At 42.1% G+C, this 23,329-nt stretch overlaps 1 protein-coding gene across 2 annotated transcripts in view; it reads right to left on the reverse strand.

Moving 5' to 3' along the window:
• The window catches only part of FGF14 (fibroblast growth factor 14), a 376,323-nt gene extending 353,014 nt beyond the window's left edge, over positions 1-23,309 (reverse strand). For both annotated transcript variants that reach the window (XM_062514940.1, XM_062514938.1), the window contains exon 1: positions 23,102-23,309. In XM_062514940.1, the coding sequence (XP_062370924.1) occupies positions 23,102-23,309 (208 nt within the window). The remainder of the gene's footprint in view (positions 1-23,101) is intronic.
• Between the last annotated feature and the right edge of the window lie 20 nt (positions 23,310-23,329).

Consider the following 23,329-nt stretch of genomic DNA (forward strand, 5'->3'; position numbering starts at 1 on the left):
TCTGCATCTTTACCTGCCAAGCTACTGCATATAAAAATGCCTTTCCAACCTACCTCCTTCTCAAACCCACATCAGAGCTTTCTTCCCAGACAAACATGAGTAAGCCCCCTTGAGCCATCTTCCCAGTTACTGAGCCCTCACAACAACCAGAAACTTCCAGCAACAGAAAAAAACAGCTGGTTTCCAAGATCAAACCACCTGCCTTTATCTCACCTTCACTCCACCTTGCTACGTGCCTTCCTGGCATCCATGGCTTAAGGAGCAGACTCTCCAGCACATGTCCCTACCACACAGCTCCAGAGCTCAGGCAAAGCTCAGTGCTCAAAGAGTGAAGACAAAGAATAAAAAATAATTGGGAAACAACACAAAACAAAGTACATCCATGTGTGAGGCAAAGCTAAAAACTCTCCTTTCCCTTCTCCTGTGGTTCCAGAGGCATGTATTCTTTATTCCATAAATGTGCACTGTGCAAACTGCCAAATACTACCATGAGAAAAGCTCTATCAAACAGGTTACATTTTCTTTACAATAATTCAGGCAGAATTTTGAATGCTGTTATTTTGCTCAAAGTGAAATACCTGAGGACTGAAGCCATTTTTTAAAAGCAGTAAAAATCAGATTTCATTTCAGGACTTCCATATAATGGAACACACCTGGGTGTGTTCGTGTAACACTTCTGAAAAAGAACAAGAGAGGGAAAACCAGGCTTCACTTCAGAAAGTGTACAAAAGGAAACATTGTTGTGGTTACACTGATTTTTTTCCCAGTATTTTGCAACACAGGTGCTTATGTACATTTGACAAACATTAAGCAATTAGAGACTAAGCTATTAGAGAGTGTCCAAAGCAGGGCCACAATGATTGTGAAGGGTCTGGAGAAGCCTTACAAGGAGTGGCAGAGGTCTCTTCATCTGTTCAGCCTGGAGGAGACTGAGGGGACACCTCACTGAAGTCCACAACTTCCTCAAGAAGGGAAGCAGAGGGGTAGGTACAGACCTCTCTACTCCTGCAGCCAGTGACAGAGCTCAAGGAAATGGCATGAAGCTGAGTCAGGGAAAGTTTAAGCTGGATATCAGAGAGAGCTTTTTCACCTGGATAGTGGTGGGGAACTGGAACAGGCTCTTCGGGGTACTGGTCACAGCATCAGCACTCAAAACATGTTTGGACAATGCTCTCAGGCACATGGTGTGTCCCTTGGGGATGGTGCTGTGCAGGGCTAGGAATTGGACTTGATCATAAAGGGTCCCTTCCAACTCAGCATATTCTACGATTCTATGATAAAAATAAGCCTTCCATAAAGACTTCCTATAAGGGGGCAGAAAGTACAAACTAATAAGGCATTCCCAGTGTCATAAATAAAATCCATTTGCTTCTGCAGTGAAACATCACCTTTCATTTTTTATTATCCTCTTACTGCTTTAAATAACATGGTCACCATAGTTCATTTTCTTTTTGGTGAAACTTTATACCCAAGTTCATAAAAACAGAACATAAAGTTTTGCCACTAAGAAAATACTGTGCCTGGTAACATTGACATATAAAGGATAAAGCAGGAAACAATAGAAAAATAAAGAAAATCTGGGAAGAAATTAACTGTGAATCCCACATACTTTTGTCACTTCAAAACAGTAGCTCTAAATTCAAACTGCAACTGCAACCATTTCTCTTGCCAAAGTCCTCAGTGCCTCTGTAGTTAAGCATGTGACTGTCCTCAACCCTGAAAAGGGTTTGGACCCTGAACTCCTGGTAAGGAGCTGGCACCCTCAATTAACTACTTTCTGCATATGGAAAGTTATGCTTACACCAGTGAAAAGATGGCATGAGGCATCAGTTTGCACACATCAAAGTTTTTTTAGCTCCAGATGAGCACCAGTTTCAGAAGAGTCTAGACAGCTTTGGTGGTAGCCGCTTGGATGTGTATGTATTGCACTCTTCAGTACACCACGTAATAGGAAACATTATTCACTTGGCCACAGTGCAGCACAAGTACACAGAGACAGCTTGATTTCTAATCACACCTGAGCTAATAAGTCCTCCTGGGACTTATTATTGTCAGCTTGAGCTGTCTGGAAACATCTTGCCCATATTTTAAAAAACTCTCAGTCAATCCTCTGAAAAGGTCTAGTGCATCCATGAAGTAGAGCAGACGCCTGTAAAAGCACCACAGCAAACCTCAGACTGTGTTTTTCTAATAGACTTACTAGAATTTAGCAGCTAAAATCTCTGGCTGTGCTGTGCATGTTTCAGCCTAGGATTTTGATTGGTGAATAAGGAGGATTTTCTCTCCAGTTGCTCCTAACCCCTTTCCCAAGCTGCCTGTGAAGTACTCCCTACTGTGTGGCTCCAGTGCTCAGGCAAAGCCCAGTGCTCAGGCAGTGAAGACAGAGAAAACAACCAATAGGCAGTCAAGTAATTAAAGCCCTACTTGAATGAAATTAATACATATAAAGATCAGTTAAGAAGAAAGTTAACCACTCTACACACCCAAGGTTGCTTTATACCCAGGCTTCTTACCTCTCTCTGGAACAACACCCTTCAAAACTAAAGGATTTAATCCTGCTGAGGTCGCTGAAGCATTACAGCTTTCTAAAGTCAATTAGACTTAACATTTCAATGCTTGATTTTGCAGCTCCTTTTAATTAATTTTAATTTATTTGTTTGTTTTAATGATGTATTGACAAATATCATCAAGCAGCAACAAAAACAAGCTGGAAACAAACACTGTGCTTACATGCACCAGGTTTAACTTGTTTCACATCCCTGGCAGCTATTTACTTTTTTCCTGACATCTGGATGCCAGAGTATTAAAGCTAGTGACCAAAGAATGGATTTTAAGGTTAAGCCACTGAAAAATAAGTTTGTGTTATTAGAAAGAGTATTATACAAAAATGTTAAATAATTATGCTTTTCTAGTCCTTCTTTTGTTATTTCTAAATAGATAGAGGTTACTAAGACTACTTTTAGCCAACAGAAATTTTGGATGTAATAATTAGCACCCGCATAATAATTTATGATCAGGGATGGACACAACAAATTAAAGCAATTAATTTTTATTGGTTGTGTTTTCTATAGTGCAACTGAAAAAAACCCCTGCACATTGCAGACTGGAATTTCTATATACCATATAGTAACCATAGGAATACAAAGCTCCTGGTGCATGCCCCATTCTTGCAGAGCCTTCAGCACATCACTTAATGAATTCATTTAAATGGACCTAATTTTAAAGAGGGGGAAAAAAAGGTAAAACTACTACTTATCTTATAGTTTCCATAGCACTAATTACCTTCACAGTTTTTCCCCTCACCAAAAGTATCAAAATGCTTGGAATTATCAATGAAACTTGCCAAAATCTTCTACCCTTTTCTCCTTAAAATCACTACAGTTGCAAAATACTCCTGAGCTCTTTTGATTATTCTATTCATACAGAAAAAAGGTAATGCACTTGTTTCAGATATTATGTTATGTGGCAGTCCTGCTAGGAGTAAGTGCTGTTGTGACAGAATAAAATCTCCACAGCAGCACTGATGTGAAAGAAACCCTTTCAGGTTTCATCAGCTGAGACACTTCCTATAGTGAGGGTGTGGCTAATTTTTCTCCTGAGGCTGTGGGTATCTTGCTGCAGATCCAGTAGCTTAAACATAGGAGAATTGTCAACATTGTGTCCACATCAGATAGAGACATATTTATGACTCCTGGGCAATTTTCTTTCACATGCTCACAGAGGGAAGGTTGCAGCCATGGGAACTGGGGCATGCCTTCTTTTCTTTGTTCTCCCACTGCCATCTCAGCCATTCAGATAAGGAATACATGTCTGCAGTGAAGATGCTTATTTACATCATATGCCTGTGCATTAGCTTTGTGCCATAACCATAGGCAAGGAACTAATCTGAAAAAAAAAAATTACCAGAAATACTAGAAAAAGGAGTGATCCCAATTTTGCAACAGGCAGGAGGTGGTTCTTTGTTCCCCCACTTTGAATTCCAAAGTTGCCCTCACTCAAGCATAAGCAGCTGAAAATACACGCCGGTCTGTCTGCCTCCATTGCACGTGCTGTGTTCAAGTCATGTGGATATCAACCACATCCATCTTTGAACAGATGCTCAGAGTGCAGACGAACAGGTACTATTGCTTCCACTTGTGTAAATATTGTCTGTTAGCAACTTCATGTGAATTACAGCCCAAATTCGGAAAGATGCTATAATCCCTCACCATTCATTTACTTGCTTAAACCTACAAGTAGGGGCCATTAGAATTCACTGTTTGTCAAATATTTTAAACAACATCCTTTAACTTGTTATTTTAAGTTCTGCAACATTTGACAGTAAAAATTGTCAGCTGAGCAGAGGGAATGAGGAAAACAGGAAACTTTAATTGCCATTTAAGTAGAACTCACAGGGACAAATGAGGAGCAGAAAGTGTCCAATAACACTTCAGAAAATATTACCAAAAAACTTAGGTTGAGTTGTCAACTTTAATTGCTATCCATATTAAAGCAGAGTACTGGCTTTGCAGTTGTATCCCACATCCCATTAGGAATCTGTGAATTAGGTGGCTTTTTAATCAGCAGAATTGCAGCACTCCATGTGACACCAGGGATGGATTTGTTGTAACTGGAAGAAACGCATTATTATCTTACATCCTGCAGCCCATGGCTCTGCCTCTAGCCTTCTGGCTGCTGCAGAAACAGCAGAGACATGGCTTTTCCCACCTTGTCAAGAATCAAACTCCTGGACATCTCTCTATGCCCAGAATAGAATAAATAAATTTGTGCCAGCCACTCTGCAGGAAGATGAGGGAGAGAATGAACTAAGCATTAGTTTGTCCTTGGCATGCCAAATGCAGGAATAAAGTATAATCTCATCCTTACCATATGAAAAGCACAACTTGAATGAGTGCACATTATTGTACAGGGATTTTCTTCAGATGTGTCTGGCATAGTCAGCATGTAAATTTTGTACTCTTTTTTCATGACCATGGCAACACTATGCCAAAGCAGAGGACTCGGTAATAAAATCTTGCCCTTTGTCACTGCATATGGGAGAACGTGAATTTGGACAGAAAGCAGTAAGTAATGTGGGGTGCTGGGATGAAGAACAGTGACCATCTAAAACTCTATTTTAATTGTATGGTGACATTTTTCTAAATCATTTTTGTCCCTAAAAAAGTATTCCAAGCAAGACAGGTTTCCAGTTTTGGTTCTAAAAGTGAAGATGTATATGACCACAACTCTAGTTCCACTCGTATAGGTACTGTGACCTACTTAGTTTATGAGAGAGAACAAGCCACTGATAAGACAAATGGAGCATTACCTTCCTGTTACCTCTGGAATGTTTTCAAAGACTGATGAAAAATAACATGGAAATTTACTTAGGATCAAGGTTAGCTAGAGTAAACAGTGAGTATTTCTAGCTTTAAAAGACATTGCTAAAATGAAGTACTTGTCTTGTCTCCTACTGAAGTATTTTCCTCTTTATGTAAGTTAAAAATCAGAATAGAATAGAATAGAATAGAATAGAATAGAATAGAATAGAATAGAATTCACTCAGCTATAATAATTTCTTAGTTTCTCAAGTTTCTCTTGAGATTTAGAAATTTCTAGATTTCTAAATCAAAGAACTGGATTATTTGCAGGAAAAATTCACCTCAAAAACAGTGAATTTGTAGTTAGCATCTTCATTGGCTAAAGTCTGAGACACAGACAGGCCTTGAGCCTCCTATTAATGACTTAATACGGTTTTTGAATGACTGAGCACATCATTAAACCTCTCAATTTACTGAAATGCATTGGTAAGACTATACAGTTGGGAAAGGCTGGTTAAGAAACAGAATGGTAATACTAACCATAAAAACTAAATAGGCAAGTGGCACCTTGCATTTCATAATCTTGCTATCTGAATTGATTCCATAGGGAAATTTCATCCCCAAAACTCATCCATGTCAAGGGGAATTTTCACACTTACTTAAAAGACCTTTGGTCTGAAGCTGAAAGTTCCCAAACAAATAGATTTTTTTTTTTTTTAACACAGCCAGTACTCCATGATATGACAACTAGGCCATGAGACTTACCCGACCATTAGCATTGCACCACACCTTTAGGAACATTTTGAGATCTGTTATCAGCAGAATGAGAATCTGTATAATGTATTAAACTATTTATTTCTCAGGTTATCACTAGAATTTTTGAACTAAAAATTGCCTGCAAAAAGCACAAAATCTAATTGAACCAGGATGCACTGAAAAATCCTTCATGCTTTTTTCTACATGCCAAACTATGAAATATCAGGGAAGTAATACCAAAATTGTTCTCTAAGAGCTCTTTGTGCATCCATCATAAATATGACTAATTAGCTTCTCTTTAGCCATTATCTTCTTAAACCCTCGTTAAAGCGTTGCAAAAAATGGAGCAAAGTTCACCAGACACAACTGAAATGGCTGCTGCATGATGAAAAATAACCAAAATAAATGTCCTTTAGTATGCATCAACAGTCCCATGGTACCCTTGAGCTGGGAAGAGCAGGAAGGAAGAGGAACATACAGTGAATATTGTTAGTATAATATACAGAAGAGAAGAAGGGCTCTTTATAATAAAACAAAAGCTAATTCTTGTTTTCACATTTTGAAGAAGAGAACTTCCGGTAATAAGACCCAAAAATTTTGATTCTCAGCCACAAAATGTGAAGCTCCTTTGCTGAACGTCTGTCTACCAGAGGATTTACTGGCTTTGTTCTTTCCTCCCTCTACTCCACTCACACAAATTCCTCTGCACACAGGCTGGATGGTACAGTGAGCAGATCTTGTGCTCTCTCTAGAGAAACTTCAGAAGCCTTTTCCCTTCCCATCTGTTATTCAAATACACCCTAATTTGTTCTGAGTAGATCTTGTTCTCAGAAGGGCAGTATTTGCCCCAGACTACCATAAACTCAAAGTTCAAAACCTCTTCACTCCTAAGAAAAGGCTTCTCCTGTTAGGAAATGTGTCCATGCTGAAACCCATCAGGTGATGGGGCCACACACTGTGCTCAGAAGATGGTCACTGCTACTAAAGGTGTTGAAAGCTGTCACTGGGTACTCCCTCTCGGCACTAAAGGAAAACAGGAACAAGACCATGAGCTCTCTTAGGGAGCACAGCAGAAGTGTCCTAGCTCTCAGGCTTCCTTAAATCCATTACATTTTAAAATACAGGGAAACATACAGTGCTGCTCAGACTGCTCTACAGCAAAGGATGTGAACTGACAGGAGCTTTGTATTGTACCCACAGAAGCAGAGGAAAGGTGAGGAAACTTTCCTCCAAATCCCATCCCCAGGTGGAATTATTTCCCCACTCAGTGCTGTAAAGCAGGATTTTCACTTTTTCTCTCTCTAAGAAATTTGTTTGAAAGGAAGATGGGGAGAGAGATGAAAGCAGAAGGAGGAGAATAAGTAGATGGACTACAGTAGAGGTCACAGCACTGGCAAAAATTTTCCCATGCTCATGTCTCCATCTCTAGAGGTATTCAAAACGTGACTGGACATGATCCCATGCAATCCACTCTAAAAGACCCTGTAGGGGAGTTAGATGATCTCCAGAGGTCCCTTCCAACCCCAGCTGTTCTGTGATTCTATGCTCTCTGTGGCTAAGAAAAGGAAAAACAGCTTAAAGTGCTGTGTAGCAGGATAATCTCTAATTAGGTAACTGCATCTAGGGGCAAGAACAATCTGCCCAGTCATTAGCCATGGGATATTCTGACAGAAATGGTGCCTTTTAATAGGGTTATTATAGGAAATATAGGAGCAACAGCTAATTATTTATCTTGTATAAAGAGTGGCAATAATTTGCCCGGAACAAAATAGAATAAAAGAAGAGCTTGTAAAAATGTCTGAGCAGAATAGATTCAGCTCCATCCTCTTGCTATGAAAGCACTGGTTGTGTTGAAAGTGCAGATACAAGTTGAGTATGCAAAGTGCCACATTCCAGACACTCCTACTTACTAGCACTGAGACAATTGTTAATGCAGAACTGCTCACCACTAATTTAAATAAATTGCATATAATTGGTTCCTATAAACACTCCAGAAAACAGTTTCACTACCCCAGCTGCCTGTTTCAGTGTATTCTCAGTTCAAAAGGCTTAGCACGGACTTGCAAAGGGTACGACATTAAGATAAAGGAGTTTTTTGACTTAACTGCACTCCTAGATAAGTATCTATGAACTTAAAGAGAGAATTGGTACATTTTGTATCAGTGATGGACCTTCATTTCATAATTACTGAGTATTGCAGTCTACTGGGCAGCATTTTACATGCTGGCCTTTCCACCAGTGCTTTCAGAAGCTCTGTATACTCACCTCTATATCTAAGCTCAAAAGAATGAATATTTGTAGAACTCTTCTTCAAAAAGCACTGCTAAGATCTACTGATGTCGCATATTTCTATACTAGCCAGATCTTTCTGTACTGGATTGAAAAAAAAAAAAAAAAAACCCAAAAAAAACCAACAACAAAAAAAAAACTTTTAAAAATTGTAGCACTCTGTCAGGGATTTAGGGTACTGTACATACCCCCGAGGGAGAAAACATTAGTCCCATGTACCAGGGACAAGGAGACTAGCAGGTGACTTGCTTACGACTTTTTATACTGCAATGTAGGCAGTTTGAACTTTCATTCTCTGATACTCCTTTTTGTAGAATTATTTTTCAGAAGGATTAGAACTCCCTGCCAAGTCAGCCTTTCATTTAATAAATTTGCTTTGAGGTCCTTCACTGAAGACACACTGAGACTTCTGAAATCTATTTGTGTAAGCTCCAGTTGGTTCTGGTTATCACTATTGCCTGTACCTAACTGAGCAACCACAAAACCAAGAATTTTGGGATTCCAAGAAAAGGCCCAGTTCCCTCTAGAGGAAAACCCAAGAGAACCATGTCCACATGGAATGAAATTGTTGTTAACCTCAGCTGTTCATTTGCTGCTTGTTCTATTTGTTTTCTCTAGACCTAGATTAGTTTGTTAACTAGATTAGTTAATGTCCTTGAGTGCAAACAGGGGAAGGTATGCTTGTTCTGCAAATTAGTCGCTGTAGAGATAAAATGACAAGAAAATGAAGCAGACTGAAGATGATGTTGTAAGAATTATTCAAGTAATAGTAGATTAAGGACAGAACTATTTAATCTGTACAAGAAAATTTTTGTCTTCCACAGAAACAGGGACCATCTTTTAGAAAAACCATAGAGTGGTGGATTAGCAAGAAAGGATTTGAGTATTTAAATCTAGCTAATTTTAAAAAACCCAAAGCAGTGTGCCAAGGCCAAAAAACCTCTCCCTCTTCTTTTTTTTTTTTTTTTTTACCACCACAAGAACAGTCCCATGTTCTTCTGGCCCTGGAGAGAATGTTTCCTTTATCCTCCTGTAAAACATATTTTTGGAGGTCTTTGATGACCTGAATATGACAGTGGAGCACTGCCATGTAAAGAAAATAGCAAGAAACTTCCTAGAGGAAGTTTCCTAGAGCACCGTTAAGCATGGTGCTTTAAATTAGCATGAAAAAAGAGAAAAGCACTATAAATGCAGAGAGACCAAAAAACTTAATTTCTCCAGCCTAAAAGTAGGACTGAAAAGAAGGTACTTTCACTCTTGAAAAGAACCTCAATGCAATTAGTTTGGCCCAAGCTGCCTTAATTGCCAAGCAGTTTGAAAAGTCCTAGACGTGTTACATTAATGTTCTACTAACAGACGAAACAGTTTCCAATATACCTAATACACTGAGAAGTATTCATACTGAAAGTCTTTTACTCCTCCATTGCTAAGACTTTACTGGCTCAAAAGATTTGACTTGATTTCCAAATTCAGGGTGTTCAGAATAGTTTCAGAAATCCCAGCCTTTTCTAACAAGCTGACAGGCTAAATTCAGCCCCCCGCTGTGTTTTAGTTTAATGGAAAACATAACTGTGTCCCATCATAAGAGATTTTCATAACTGCTTTTATTGTAAGCAATGAAAACATAAAAATCTCGGTTAAATGCAACACCCTTCTCAGCCCCAGATTAAGCAGTGATACTTGGGTTTTTTCAGATATTCAGCTTGTAAAGGAAGAGTCACCTTAAGGGGTCTTCAAAAGATTGATGAAAAAAGAATTTACTGGTTACATTCAATCTTTTCACATTTAGCATTAAATGCAAGAGAAAATATACTTTTTTTATATATGCATCCTCGCAGAGAAGAATCAAAGGATTCCAAGTGCCATAGACTGATTTTCCTTAAACTATTAAAAAACCCCCACCCAACCAAAAATCAAATGTAAACTGCTTTATGCTATCTAATTTTTATTACTTTAAGAAACACATACAAATATTCTGGACCATACTGTCAGACTATAAGACAGACCCTTTAAATTCACAGACTGTGACCAGATTTAGTCTGCCAACATATTTAAAGCATCAATAATCAGAGAAAAAAAAATAACCTGTTTATTTACTCATCTCCTCACAACTATATAAGGGAAGAGAGCAAGTGGTGGCCATGTAGGGAGAAATACATATCCTTTAATTAAAGGAAGTTCAAGAAGTACATGCAGCAACAATTCAGGTTGATGTCCCTGTAGCTCAGAAAATAGAAAGTAGGTGTGCAGTAAAACAACAGATTACTTAGATGACTGATAGTGCTAACAAGTTTAGTTGCACATGCTCACACAAATGAAGGGATGATCCCAAATAAGGTCGGGGAGAAGGAAAGGAAGTACAAGACAATGAAGCAGAAGAAAAAAAATTTATTTTGAGGCAGAGGAAATCTGTCCTTCAGCTCTTCCTTACCCTGGAACCCCATCTTTTCTTGTGAAAGAGAGGGAAAAGAGGAGATTTGTTCCTTTCCCCAGCAAGATCGAGCTTTCCTTCCTGTCTGGTTCATCCTCCTCAGAAACTCGTTATGATTCATTCCCTGCAGACTCAGGTCTCTGCTGCTCAGCTGCCAGACTCGCTGGGAAGCAGGTACACCCTGCTCTCCTCCCTCCTCCAACCAAGGGCCCATAGGAAGCCCCTTTCTAAGTGCTCCTTGCTCAAAGGAGGAAGCTAGGTTTCATCCACTTCACTGAAAACCTTATAACCCTTTAGCTGGTGCAGAATGGCATTATGCTGTTATTAGTCCAGGTACAGTTCCCATCTGAAGCTGGGGACAAAAGGAAACCACCCTATGAGCAGAGCTTGCCTTAACTTTCCTTACTGGGACTGAAAGGCTTTTTTCTGATCCTATTTGGCTGTGTTCAGATTATTAAATTAAAGAAGTGCTAGAGCCCTAGTCATCCACAGCCTTCCTTAAGACCCAGGCACCACCTCAGTGAGCTCTCTCCACCTTCCAGGGTGGTAACTGTAAGTGGTGTGGACATGAGCCAGCCAGAGCCATTTGGACTTGGATCAATCCCTGGCCCTTTTTAATTCAGCAGTATAAATTCAGTTGTATGTTCCTGAACAACTAGGAGGAGTTTAAGGTGGGAGAATGATATCAATGCCAAACTGAAGGTGGACAGTTCTTACTCACAATTCTGATTTGCCATCTGTTGATGAGAAGTGACTGGCTTTCCCTTTGAAGTTACTTGAAGATCTTCAGTGTAGGCTTCTTGATGCAGATGTGTGGTCATCTACAAGGACTAAGTGGTACCCAGCATTCTTGACCTGTTTGACTGTGAACTTCATAAGGCATTGGAAATGCAAATTAATACTGAACCTATAGTACCTTCTTCTAAAGTCTGTACCTCCTAGGACATGGTGTCTTGCACAAAGATTTACACAGCTTAAGATCCAAGGAAGTATATATTCTGCATTTTAAAAGTTACACTATAAAACAGTTTGGAGGGGGATGAAACATTTCCTCTCCCCAGCAGTTGCTGTGGCAACTACACAGGCTGTTCCAGTTTAGCTTGAGGGGCACCCTCAGGAGCCAACTCCTGTGCCATCATCTCTCCTGCAGGTGAGCCGGCAGGTGCTAGCCCAGGCAGCTGCAGCACACACAGGGCTCCACACACCCATGCAGGTCCAAAGCATCAAGAGCTGCCAGACAGGAGGCTCTCAGGGCATCCATGTGACTGCAGGAAGGCAGGAGACCCTGGACACTCCACCTAAGGTCACCCTGGAAGCCACTTTTTCAGGGATGTGCAGTGACAGCTGGTAGACTCAGGGGAGCATGGGAGCACCTTCATTTATAATAGCAAAGCAATGTTTACAAAGATATCTCACCTTTAGCAAGATAGCTATAAATGGAATAAATTGAGAGAAGCTAGACTCTCAAATATAACTCTCTTATATGTCCTTGGAAAGAAACACTTCTGGAAATAGATGTTTTCCATGAAAATGTCCTTTAATTTCAGATCTATTTGCTCTTCAATTGATAAACAGTTTCAACAATTTCTAAATTCTGCTTGCCTGTAGGACTCTCTATCACTAACCTGTCTAAATGACTACAGACTCCTTAAATCCCTTTATTATTTACTTTATAATTTCTTTTGTCACTCTGGTTTTTCATCTCCCTCTGAGAATAAGTGGGTGAGAGAGCATCCCACACTGTTCATGTATCATCCACATAGCCCCTGATAAAAACTCACCTAATGTACTAACATCACATTCTGACTTACTTTTGTTCAAACTTCAGCAAGTTCCACCCCCAAATTCTTAACCTACATATATGACTACAAGGGCTTAGTATTTATCTTCTCCTCATCTTCTGTCTTAAATCTATTAGCAGGTGTTCTTTTTGGCAGCCAACTGAGACCATAGTTACTCCAGACAGTCACTGAAATTCAAGGAAAAGGAGCTCCAAAAAACATAACAAACCCTTGTTTTGCTGTTACTCCTGATATTAAAAAAAAAAAAAGATTTTAACCCAGACTGCACAATGTACAGCTTATTTCTGCTTTAGTTATAAGGTCCAAAACTTCAACCTCCACTTTCATTCAATGGCAGCTGGCACAACCAGAATAAAATCATTCTCATCCAGCATCTAAGAGAAACTTAGTAACCCTACTGCTAACACTATCATGATATTCACCTTCATATACTTATGTTCAATTTTTTTTTTCTCATTTTGCTTAGTGACTTTTTTTTTTATGAGATCGCCATATTTATGTACCTATAAGGGGTTCCTGGAGGAACCCCTTAGAGAATGTTTTCATCAATGGCATATGGAAATGGTCAAAATCAACATCCATGACTTTGAAGTGCTAGGAAAGCCAGTGTCTTCAAAGACATGCTTTCACAGAAAACTTTCAGTCAGGAGAGAATATCAAACTGTGACACACAAATCACTGGATCCATCTCTACTTCATGTCAGTAGTGCTTCACACACATAATTTCATATGAACCACAAAGACAAATCAAAATAAGGAAAGACACTAGAACAGAAAATGACAATTCTTCTATTCCCACTTCTTTGGCGCAAATTTCTTCTACCATGAGTAAACTTATTTATTTTACTCAGATATGTATTATATAGGAAACTACAAGAGTTTTGGTTTTTTCTCTCTTATGTTTTCACTATTCTACAGACATTATCTGAGTTTAAAGTCCAGTTTGAAAACAAAAATAAGATCACCTTCAAAAAATGTGGTTCTTCCATACAAACACTACACAATTACTTATTTGCTGTAAAATAATCCCATACTGCTTTCAGGTACCCTGTTCCATGGAAAATACCATGCTGCAAGTTTCAAACATAAGAGAACTCACCTCTGCCATGTTTCAAAACTTGGTGCATAGAGAGCTCAAGAGTTCAGAAGACAGGGTTTAGTAACACATAGTCACTGTCTGCTACTAATGTCGCTGGTCAGCAGAAACCCTGGAGCATGCTGCACTGAAGTGGCATGTTACAGTCCTCTCATACAATAGTGTTTTTAAACTAGGCTATCAAAAGTGAGCTCAAAGGTGAACAAGGTGAATCAAAAGTGAGCAAGATCCAAACCACAGGTTTGCTCTGTCTGTACCCTGCTGGAGATGGAGATGGACATATGGGGCATGTCTTGCATCCACACAGGTTTTGCAGTTGTCTGGGATCTCTTCTACAGCGTGCCCAGGCCACAAGCTTCAAGGAGATTCATAGCACTTAAGTGAAGAGACAAAGCCAGGACCTGGAACCAACCCCCTACCAACACAAATAAGAAATGCTCAGCATTAACATCCAGTAAACTTCCCTGGATGCTGAGGAGACCTGCTTTAACAGCAGAATCTCACACAAACCATTTTATCCTCAAGCAAGTATCATCCTCAAATGATCCTCAAAACAAATGAGAAGGAGAACATTTGTTCTTAGGTTTTCTAAATTCTTTTGCTGATTTTATTGTCTTTTCCTAATCAATCACAGTTGCTTTACAGCCTCTGCATTTCTTTATTTCTGCTCTTGTTCTGCAACAGTAAATTAGGAGCAAGTGGGAAAACAACAATGCATACAGCTCATGCTCAATTTAAAAAAAGGGCTAGACCATCAGCCAACCCTTAATCCATCCTAATTATATCATTCATAAAATAAGCCAGTGCAGTTGTTCTGTTCATGGTCACTAGCTAATTATTCAAAGTGTGGAGAGAACTTAAAAATATCTGAAAGAAATACAATTAAAGGCTAATTTTCCTCAAAGAACTTATCCAAAGTAAAAAGGTGAGATGCTTGCATAAGGAGAAGGTGAAAAAGCAGAGATGTGAGAGGCTATAATGGAGATGACAGAGTTTGAGATGGATCAAGGTCATATTCATTGACAGTAAATGTCTGAGCAAAGCTGGGAGACTAGCAAATGTTGCTTATGAAACTCTGTGTAACCAGATTTTTTGAGGCAGAAAGTCTCCACATGGGGACAAACACACACAAAAAGAGAATTTAAAACAGCAAGTGACTAGGAAGGACTCTCTTGGGGGTGCAAAGCTCTACAAATTTTAATCCACCTGTTAATGCTACTTTAAAATACGGATTGTAGTGAAAGAGTCCAAGCAGCACAATTGCACCTGGGTTTTAGACATCTTAAAGGTAGTTCACATCTGAGATCTTGGGTTCATCTCCTAGTGGGATAATCTGTCTACATCACATTTAGGTTCAGTTTCTCAGGAACTATTAGCTGTCTGGGTTTGACTTGCAATTTCCAGTTCCAAGAAAGTCAGAACTTTGTGTCACTAGTACTACAAATTAATAGGGACTAGCATTAATTTAATCCTCATTAAGATATTCCTGATAGGTTACTCTATAAGATACTACTGTATTAATGATATAAGTGATTTTTTTAAAGCATTTCCTTGATCGATAATTTTTCCACATCTTTTGCCACATCTTTTTTTTTTTTCATGTATTTTCCTCTGGTAGTTCCTCTTCATCCCAGTCAATGTCAATAAATGTACTTAGACAGCAAAGTGTGTTATGTGTAAAAACTACTGAGCAGTGGTAATGCTCCACAGTACACTTATTTAATGAGAAGCATGAACTGGGAACTGTTTAATCTGGACATTTTGTTTGATTGTAGTGGGACATGCTTAGAAATACATTTACTGAAAGAATAACAAGTCTGGCAAACTTGCCTTCTTTAAATTAACATTTTCATCTCAAACTTCATTAAAGGGCAATGAAATTCCTGTATATTGCCTTTGCTAGCATTGGTGAGAAGCAAGAGATTTATATGTAAACAGAAGTCTCCTTTTATAAGCAAGATGTCTCTCCTGTTCAAACCATTCAACAATGGTATGAAATTCTAGTTTTCAGTCACACTGGAGCTTAATTCTTTAAAAGCTTCTTCAAGCGAATAATATTCCACTTCTTCCCTCAAGAGAAAGGACATTTTCAAAACATGCCCTTTTCAGAAGACACTTCCTTGTCCCATAGGCCTGGAAAATCCATAGAAATTAACTTCTTTTAACTGGACGAAAGCCGCACGTGCAAAGGAACGTGTCAGCTGCTGCCCCATTTTTGTCCACCTAAGCCAAAGATATCCTATACCCTCAGCAACGGCAAGTTATACTGCACAGGAACAAAGATGAGAGAAATGTCCAGGATTTAAGGATAGTTCAAGGAAGGAAAAACCATGAAAGAAGTGCTTTTTGCCTGGAAATCTCACCAAAATGAGTAATCACAAGCACGGAGCAGGAATAGCAGTGTTAGCCTCTGTTTTTCAACAGAAGAAGTAACCACAGAAAATGCAAACCCCTCCACATCCTTTCCACACAGCACATGGTTATGTAGAGCTCACTGCCACGCAAAGTTTTTTGATTCCCAAAACGGAAATACTGTTTGGTAACTGAAGTTGCATAGCTCTTTCAGAAGCTACTACACACAGTGACCTGAATACAAGCTCCAACTTCACAGTCCAGTGACAGCTGAAAACTGAGAGGGCAGATTAGAGGAAGGATCAAACCCAAAGATTTGCCAATGTCTTACCTTTTGTCTTACACCACCTAATGCCCAGAGATAGAGACAAGACACGCTCATGCACATTCTGTATCCTCACTATGTCCTTATCTTTCCAGATGACAAAGCCATACACAAAAAAACATGGATGACACAATGAATTTCAGTGAAAAGCACAGTCTATTCCTCTCTCAGCTTAGTAAAATACAGGCCTTTCAGGAATCTCCTTAGAACAACATTTTTCATAGAGGATTATAGTTAATCTGTATCACTGTCCTCAAGTAAAAGCCAAAAAATTCCAATGGAATAAAATGTTTAACCTTGGTTTGATTCTACTGTCTGATAGGACCAGATTCATTTTAGTACCACAAAAAGATTATGCCAAGTAATTTCCAAGACAGTTCCTACTGTATGCAAGTGCTAAACTTGGTCAGTGCAATTCCTCATGCTGTTTCCAGTTAAAAGTCAAATAAGTAGGTGTCAGAGTGAAAAGACAAAATACAGGCATTATATGAGACTATTAATTTCTGCCAGCAACTGTGTGTTACCTATTGTCACTTGACCCACACAGCCATTCAATATTAACTCAAAAATTATTAAAATGTTGATTATGTTCACCACAGTATAGTACTTAACTAGTCATTAAATTTTACTCCAGAAAGTGTTATTAATTTGGCTTGTGAATATTACTACACATATTATTATTCTGACTTCGCAATGCAGTTTCATCAGCAACTGTTTACTTTCCTTGCTACTATTTAATGTGACTGCTTCTAAAAGTATATGCTACAAATGCACCAAACCTGCATTCCATGTTCACTTAATGATTTTTGAGGTTTTGGCCTCAAAAAGTTCTTCTTCAGAGTCAGTGCACTCCTGTTTTGGATAACAACTTTGTTAATTACTCACACACTATCATCTCTGCTGCAGAGATTATTAAAAAGATTACATTGCTTAAATTTTGCTTGCTGTATGTTTAGTCCATCATGGTGCCAAACACCATCAGTTCCCTTTGTAATTATTATTTCCAGTACTTCTGGGTGGATCTACCGTAAGGATCCACTGCAAGAACACAATAAATATTTTTAATAGCCAGTCTGAAGATGAATATACTCTTTTAAGCATTTTATTATATTGTCTCAAATGAAAATATTTTCTTCCCAGCTCAATTTGCTGCAGAAGCAGACTGTGCAAGAAGGGGGCTCTTTCTGAACTAAACTTGGGTACAGTCCAACAAAGTTTATTTCCAGGTAAACTGTTCTTCTACTGTATACACATATTTACTCTTTCTGTACAGTGGCAAGTCGCTCTTGGACACATTAATTGTACTCATGCTACATCTCAGCATTTTTTTTCACAACAGAGATTGTAAAGTTTTATGATCATTCAATGTTTTGTTACTCAGTGAGTTGTTCAGTAAACTAGTAATTTACCTTCGAAAAGCTATCAGTCACTGAAATGAGCAAACCAAACAAAGGACCAACAGCACACTTGTGCAATGTTCAGGCATTGCCTGCAATATCTAGCAAGCAGGAAGGGAAGGTGTGCCCAAAATCACAAAAGCCATCTAAACCAGAAGTAGGTATAGAAACAAATCTCTGCTCCCCAAGCAACAAGATCATCCTTGACGGAGTGAAACACGCTCCAGCAGGACTCACTGTTTTGAGACATCTTTGGCAAACATCTGTAAATATTCTGTTTAATTTGCACACAACCACTTCATTTATTTATCTGCAACCTAGACTCAGAGTATTTTATCCTAAATGTTGACTCTTCCTGTGAAAACCTCACTAGTGACCCCACCAGCTACGAAATGCACTCTCAGAATCAGTGTTAGCACCCAATTCCCATTTCTTTAGATTTATAAAGTCCTCTTGAAAAACTGGTTTCCAATTTCAAGCAACTCTCTCACCTCCAGGTTATATTTTTACAGGCATTTACTGGGCAGAAAATCTTTACAAAGGGGCAAATTCTGAACATCTAAATCACTCCTTTTTTAGATTTGAAATCAATAGGAATTTTAGCTTAAAATTAATTTACTTAATATAATCAGAAAAGATTAAGTAGAATAAACATCAAGCTCAAACAAAAACTACATGCACATAAATATTTAAACCAATGATATGTGTAAATACATTTTTTGTATTTTTCTTAAGCCTATGTCATCCTTTTTATATTTGAATTCATTTATAAATGGCCTATCATTAGCAGACATTGAACTAGGTGCAAATATTTTATTACAGTAGGGAGATGCATGACCAGGCATAAATTTCACCTCTTAATAAGTAGAGTATGCAATTTAATTTGATCAAGAATAATTAAATTTGTATAAATTCAGGAAATGTATTCCATAGAGGACAAAACTTCAATAGGTGAAATACATGTAAATGGGCAGTTTTACATTTGAGCAAGAGAAACAGACCATGCCTCAATTCCCATTACAGGAATTACAGTATTTAAGCAGTCAGAGTTGCTTTTCAGACCTACACAAAAGAAACTTCAAGGACCTGATCCCATAGCTCTCACTGTCTTTGTGTTTTGGTGGGGGTTTGTTTTCTACGAGTAAGGAAAGCAGTGGGGAGGCCAAATTTTTTTCAGAATTCAGATAAAGACACATACTTACTATATATTTTATGGGCAGGACACAAGCTTCTATTTCAAACAGATTCTCACATGGCCAGGCTTAGAAACATATTCAAAAGTGTTAGTGACCAGGAGATACCAGCCAAGCTACTTTATGGAGTAGGAAATTAACATGGAACTATGCAGAGATTCCAGTTCAGCCACAGCCTGGATTTCAGATGTATTGCTTTTTAAATAGGTTTTGCATTTGAAATTGATGTGAGATTGATACTAATTTCCTAAACTAAATCCTCCATCAGTAATATATTTATAGTAATGCCAATTGCCATCTACTCTCTGTCAACATCCCTGACTGTGTTGGGAGAGATGCTTCTCCTTGGAAGTGAATGGAGAGGAAACCTGATCCATCCTCTGTCTGTTGGGTTGCCACCAGGAGTGAAATGTGATAGCAATTCCCGCCGTGGGGGCATCTAGTACTCCCGCCAACACACCTCCCCTGGGCACCCAAACAGCTATCATTTGCTAAAAAAAAATATATATATTCACTTGCTGCACTTGCTTCAAAAAGCAACCAGAGATAATCTCCTTTCCCACTTCTCCTCAGGCCCCAAATTCTACCCATGCCTTTGCCATTCCCTAGCTGAAGATACCCAGTTTGGAGGCTGGGGATAGTAGTGGGAAAGCCAGGAGGACAGTATCTTATTATAACTAGCCCTGGTTTGGGATTTACGGTTTGGAGCAGTTTTTAACTATTTGTGAGAAGAAGTCCCTTTGGTCTTGTACTTTTTAAAGTCCTCTCTGTGTGTATGACAAGCAGGAAGGGCGGAGTTAGATAGAAATCATTGCAAAAGCAAGTGAGGCCCAGGGAACCTGCCACATGGGAAACATTTTCACGACAGACAGGACACTGCAGATACGTGGGGGTTCATTGATTTTAGTACCATTAAACTCAGGAACACTCAAAAAAAAAAAAATCAGTAGTAAAAACACAGCCACACCTACTGATTCCCAAAGTTTTTCTCCTTATGAAGAAATATAAAGCGGTAAATAATTGCAGCAATCAAACGCAGCTCTTCTATCGAGGATATCAAATTTGAAACCAAGGGGTTTTAGCCAACCATAAAACCAAAGCTTCCTGATGCAACCCTGCTAGAAACTGACACGCAGCTCTTCGGACTCCCCATCCCTACCTGCGGCACTCTCCCCTTGTCTGGAGCTGTGACCGGTGCCGGTTACCGGGACTGGGGCAGGGCGAGGCTCCCGGGAACGCTCGGGAACCCGGGAGGGGGCAGCGCATGAAGGGGGGGCTGCAGCCAGCGGTGAGGAGGAAAGGCAAAACGGATCTGGAAAGGAGCCACCCGGTCCCGTTTCTGGAAACAGACCAGCTCTCGGAAGGGACAAAAAAAGTGCAGCAGGCCGAAAATAGCTAAATAAACTGGAATTATAGTCAGCGTTAGCTACCTAACCTGCTGGGCTTTCTGCACGGTTGGACCTGCGGCAGATGCCCGCTCATTTGATGCCTTTCGTGACTGAAAAGCCCAGCGGCTCCCGTAAAGTTTGGCTGGCAAAAGGGGGCCGGTAGCGGCGGCCCGACCCGCAGGGGGGATGGGGATCCCCGAGTGCCGCAGAGGGGCAGCCCCACGGCCCGGGACACCAGGCCAGCACGGGCATCGCGGCACCGGCTGCCTGCGCTCCGGCGGGCGACCTCAGCCTGAATGGCCATGATCTGCCGTCAGAGCAACAGCGCCTGTGACCGAGATACCAGCTAATCCGGCCAAACGGATTATTAGCCTTCTCAGACAGATAGCCGCAGTTCGGCGCTCCCGGAACGGAGCGCCAGGACGGGGCGTGCGGCTCGGCCGGGCTCGGCGTCCCGGCTGCTCTGACGGGATCGAGTGGGAGCGGAGCAGAGCAGCGCGGACCGGGCGGGCGGGCGGCGAGACCGCGGACCTGGCCGGAGGGCTACCACCCTCGAGGGCCCCGCTCCGCGCCCCCAGCCCGCTCCCCTCCCCCTGCCCATCTCGCTTGCTTAGACGTGCTCCCTCCCCCCCCTCCTTCAGAAGAGGGGGTCAGCCCTCCTCGGGCCAGTATGGGGTGTAGTGCCGCTCCTGCCACCCAAAACCACTCGTCCCATGCAGAGGGAGTAGGTAAGTGCGGCAAAGTCCCCGGGGAGGTGGAAAGCTGTATTGCGGTTGCTTGGCACCCCGAGGGACACAACTCGACTTCAGGGGCCGATGTCTCGACAGCCTGCCCTACGCAAGGAAATAATACGAATTTTCAGGGGTGGACCAGGGTGTGTGTGTGTGTGCGTGGAGGGGTATATGTCTCATCCCCCTGTACACTAATTGAAAGGCCTAGAAACCACCAGCCCTCTTCCTCACCCTTCCGCCCACCCCCTCGAAATCCCTTCCTCAGAAGCATCTCCTCTTGCCCAGAGCACCGCGGCGCTGGACCCGTACCCCCCGCCCCCCCGGGGCAGGGCAGGCAGGGCCACGCCGCCGCTCTGCTCTCTCCCCCCGGTGTCCCCTGCGTGCGTGTCCCGGGCAGGCGGAGAGGGGCATCCCCAGGGGCTGCGAGAAGGCGGTCGGCCGTCCTGACCCTGTCTGGCCCATCCAGCCCGCGGGGGCCACACGGCTGGGAAGTGACCCCCGGCTGGCTGCAGTGCTAAGGGACGAGTGAAGCGAAGGGCACTTTGCGGGAGGCTGAGCGCAGCCTCCGGCGGGGCATTTCAGCCTCTTTGGTATGCTAAGTGGTTGCTTTTCACTGCTGCGGCAGCGGCGGGAGGGAAAGGGGTGAGACGAGCTGGCAAACGGAAGCCGGGGGCGGAGAAGGGTAAATCCGCCGAGGTGCCCACCTCGACTCCGCACCGGACCTGGACTGAGAAAAGCTGCAGCCGGCACCCCGGCTATCTTTAAGGAGAGGGGTGCGGGCTGCCAGGGCTGCTGCTTGTTGATGTTGGGGTGTCAGGCAACGAGAGCCTATGATCTACTACACTGCAGTGCCAGCGTCAGGAGCCTCCTTGCTCGGGAGCTGCCACTGCAGGGCAGCCGGCACACACACACCAGCGCGCACACACCGGCGCCTCTCGCCTCCCCAGGCACGCAAGTGCTTGCAGACAACGTGCCGGCCGAGGCGAGCGAGCAAGGCGGCGTGGGGGGACCAGAGGCCGGTGGGAAGGACCGGTGTTTCCCCAGAAAAGCTCCCGGCTCCCCCGCCCGCCGAGCATCCCTTCTCGCCCACCTTGCTCGCCAAGCCGCGGGCTTGGCCGCACGGACGCCCCGAGCAAGAGGCATGCAACAGCAGCAGCGTGACCCCCGGGGACCAGGCGGCCCAGAGCACCTGCATTTGCATTTCTTATGTAATGTACTGCAAGTTTCCCCCTCGGAGCCGGCCTGAACAGAAGCGCATGATCCCGGCTGTCAGACAGACATAGGGACGGACGCAGAGACACCGGTGTGTGACACAGAGGGGTCATCCCGGCAGCGAGAGGCGGAGGAGCGGCACAGCCAACCCGGCGGTGCTGCTGCTGCCACTCGGCATAGCTGGCTGAGTTGCCGTCTGGGCACAAGCCCCAAGAAAGTGCCCATCCCCTTTCCTCACCACCCTCCACGCTCCTGGCCTAGAGTGCCGGGGGTGAGTGATAACGGGGAGCCCCCAGGCCGGGGGAAGGGGGTGTCTGGCTTGACTTTAGAAAGCCGAGAGAGGCGGTGGGTGGCTGTGTGTGCGTGTGGGGTGACACACTGCAAGCTATTCAGAAAGTGCAGTGCAGGACCCGCGCCCCGGCACACTCACCCACCGCAGGCAGGGCCGGCTAACACCAGCAGAGAAGAGCCAGTCTCCTCTTCCCAAAACTGGCTTGGGGGGGCTTGTATCGGGGTCGGGACTGGGGGCTCCACCGCCTTCCCCTCAAGAAGGGTAGTGATATAAAAGTTTCATCCTTGGAAATAGCACATAGGAACTAGGAGATGCCCGCTGAGCGAGGGGCGCCTTTGATTTTATTATTTTACCCCTTTTCGGTGGTGACAGGGACTGAAGCTAATACAAACCTCTCCTTGCTTATTCATACATGTAATGCACATGCATGTCCGTGCTGGCCCCCCTTTTCCCCTCAGCAGGATTGCAGATCTACCTCGTCGAGCAACAGACAGGGTAGCATTAAAGAAAAACAACGCATTGCAATGGATTGCTTACCAGTTGGGTTCTTGTTTTTCTTAAGACTCTTGCCACAAAGACACTGCAGCATATGCGATCCTTTGCTGAAAATGTTCCAAAGAAACCACATTGATTTGGGCGAAAAGCAATCCAGCAGCTTATACACCCTGAGAAAGAGGAGATCCTTGTGGTTGCATAATAATAAATTGAGATCAGTTCTCCTGAAGAGGGGCACCAGTTTTATCATAGAAAAAGCGATTATATTCC

Source organism: Cinclus cinclus, chromosome 2 (genome assembly GCF_963662255.1).
Source record: "Cinclus cinclus chromosome 2, bCinCin1.1, whole genome shotgun sequence".
In the NCBI taxonomy this organism is placed as follows: domain Eukaryota; kingdom Metazoa; phylum Chordata; class Aves; order Passeriformes; family Cinclidae; genus Cinclus; species Cinclus cinclus.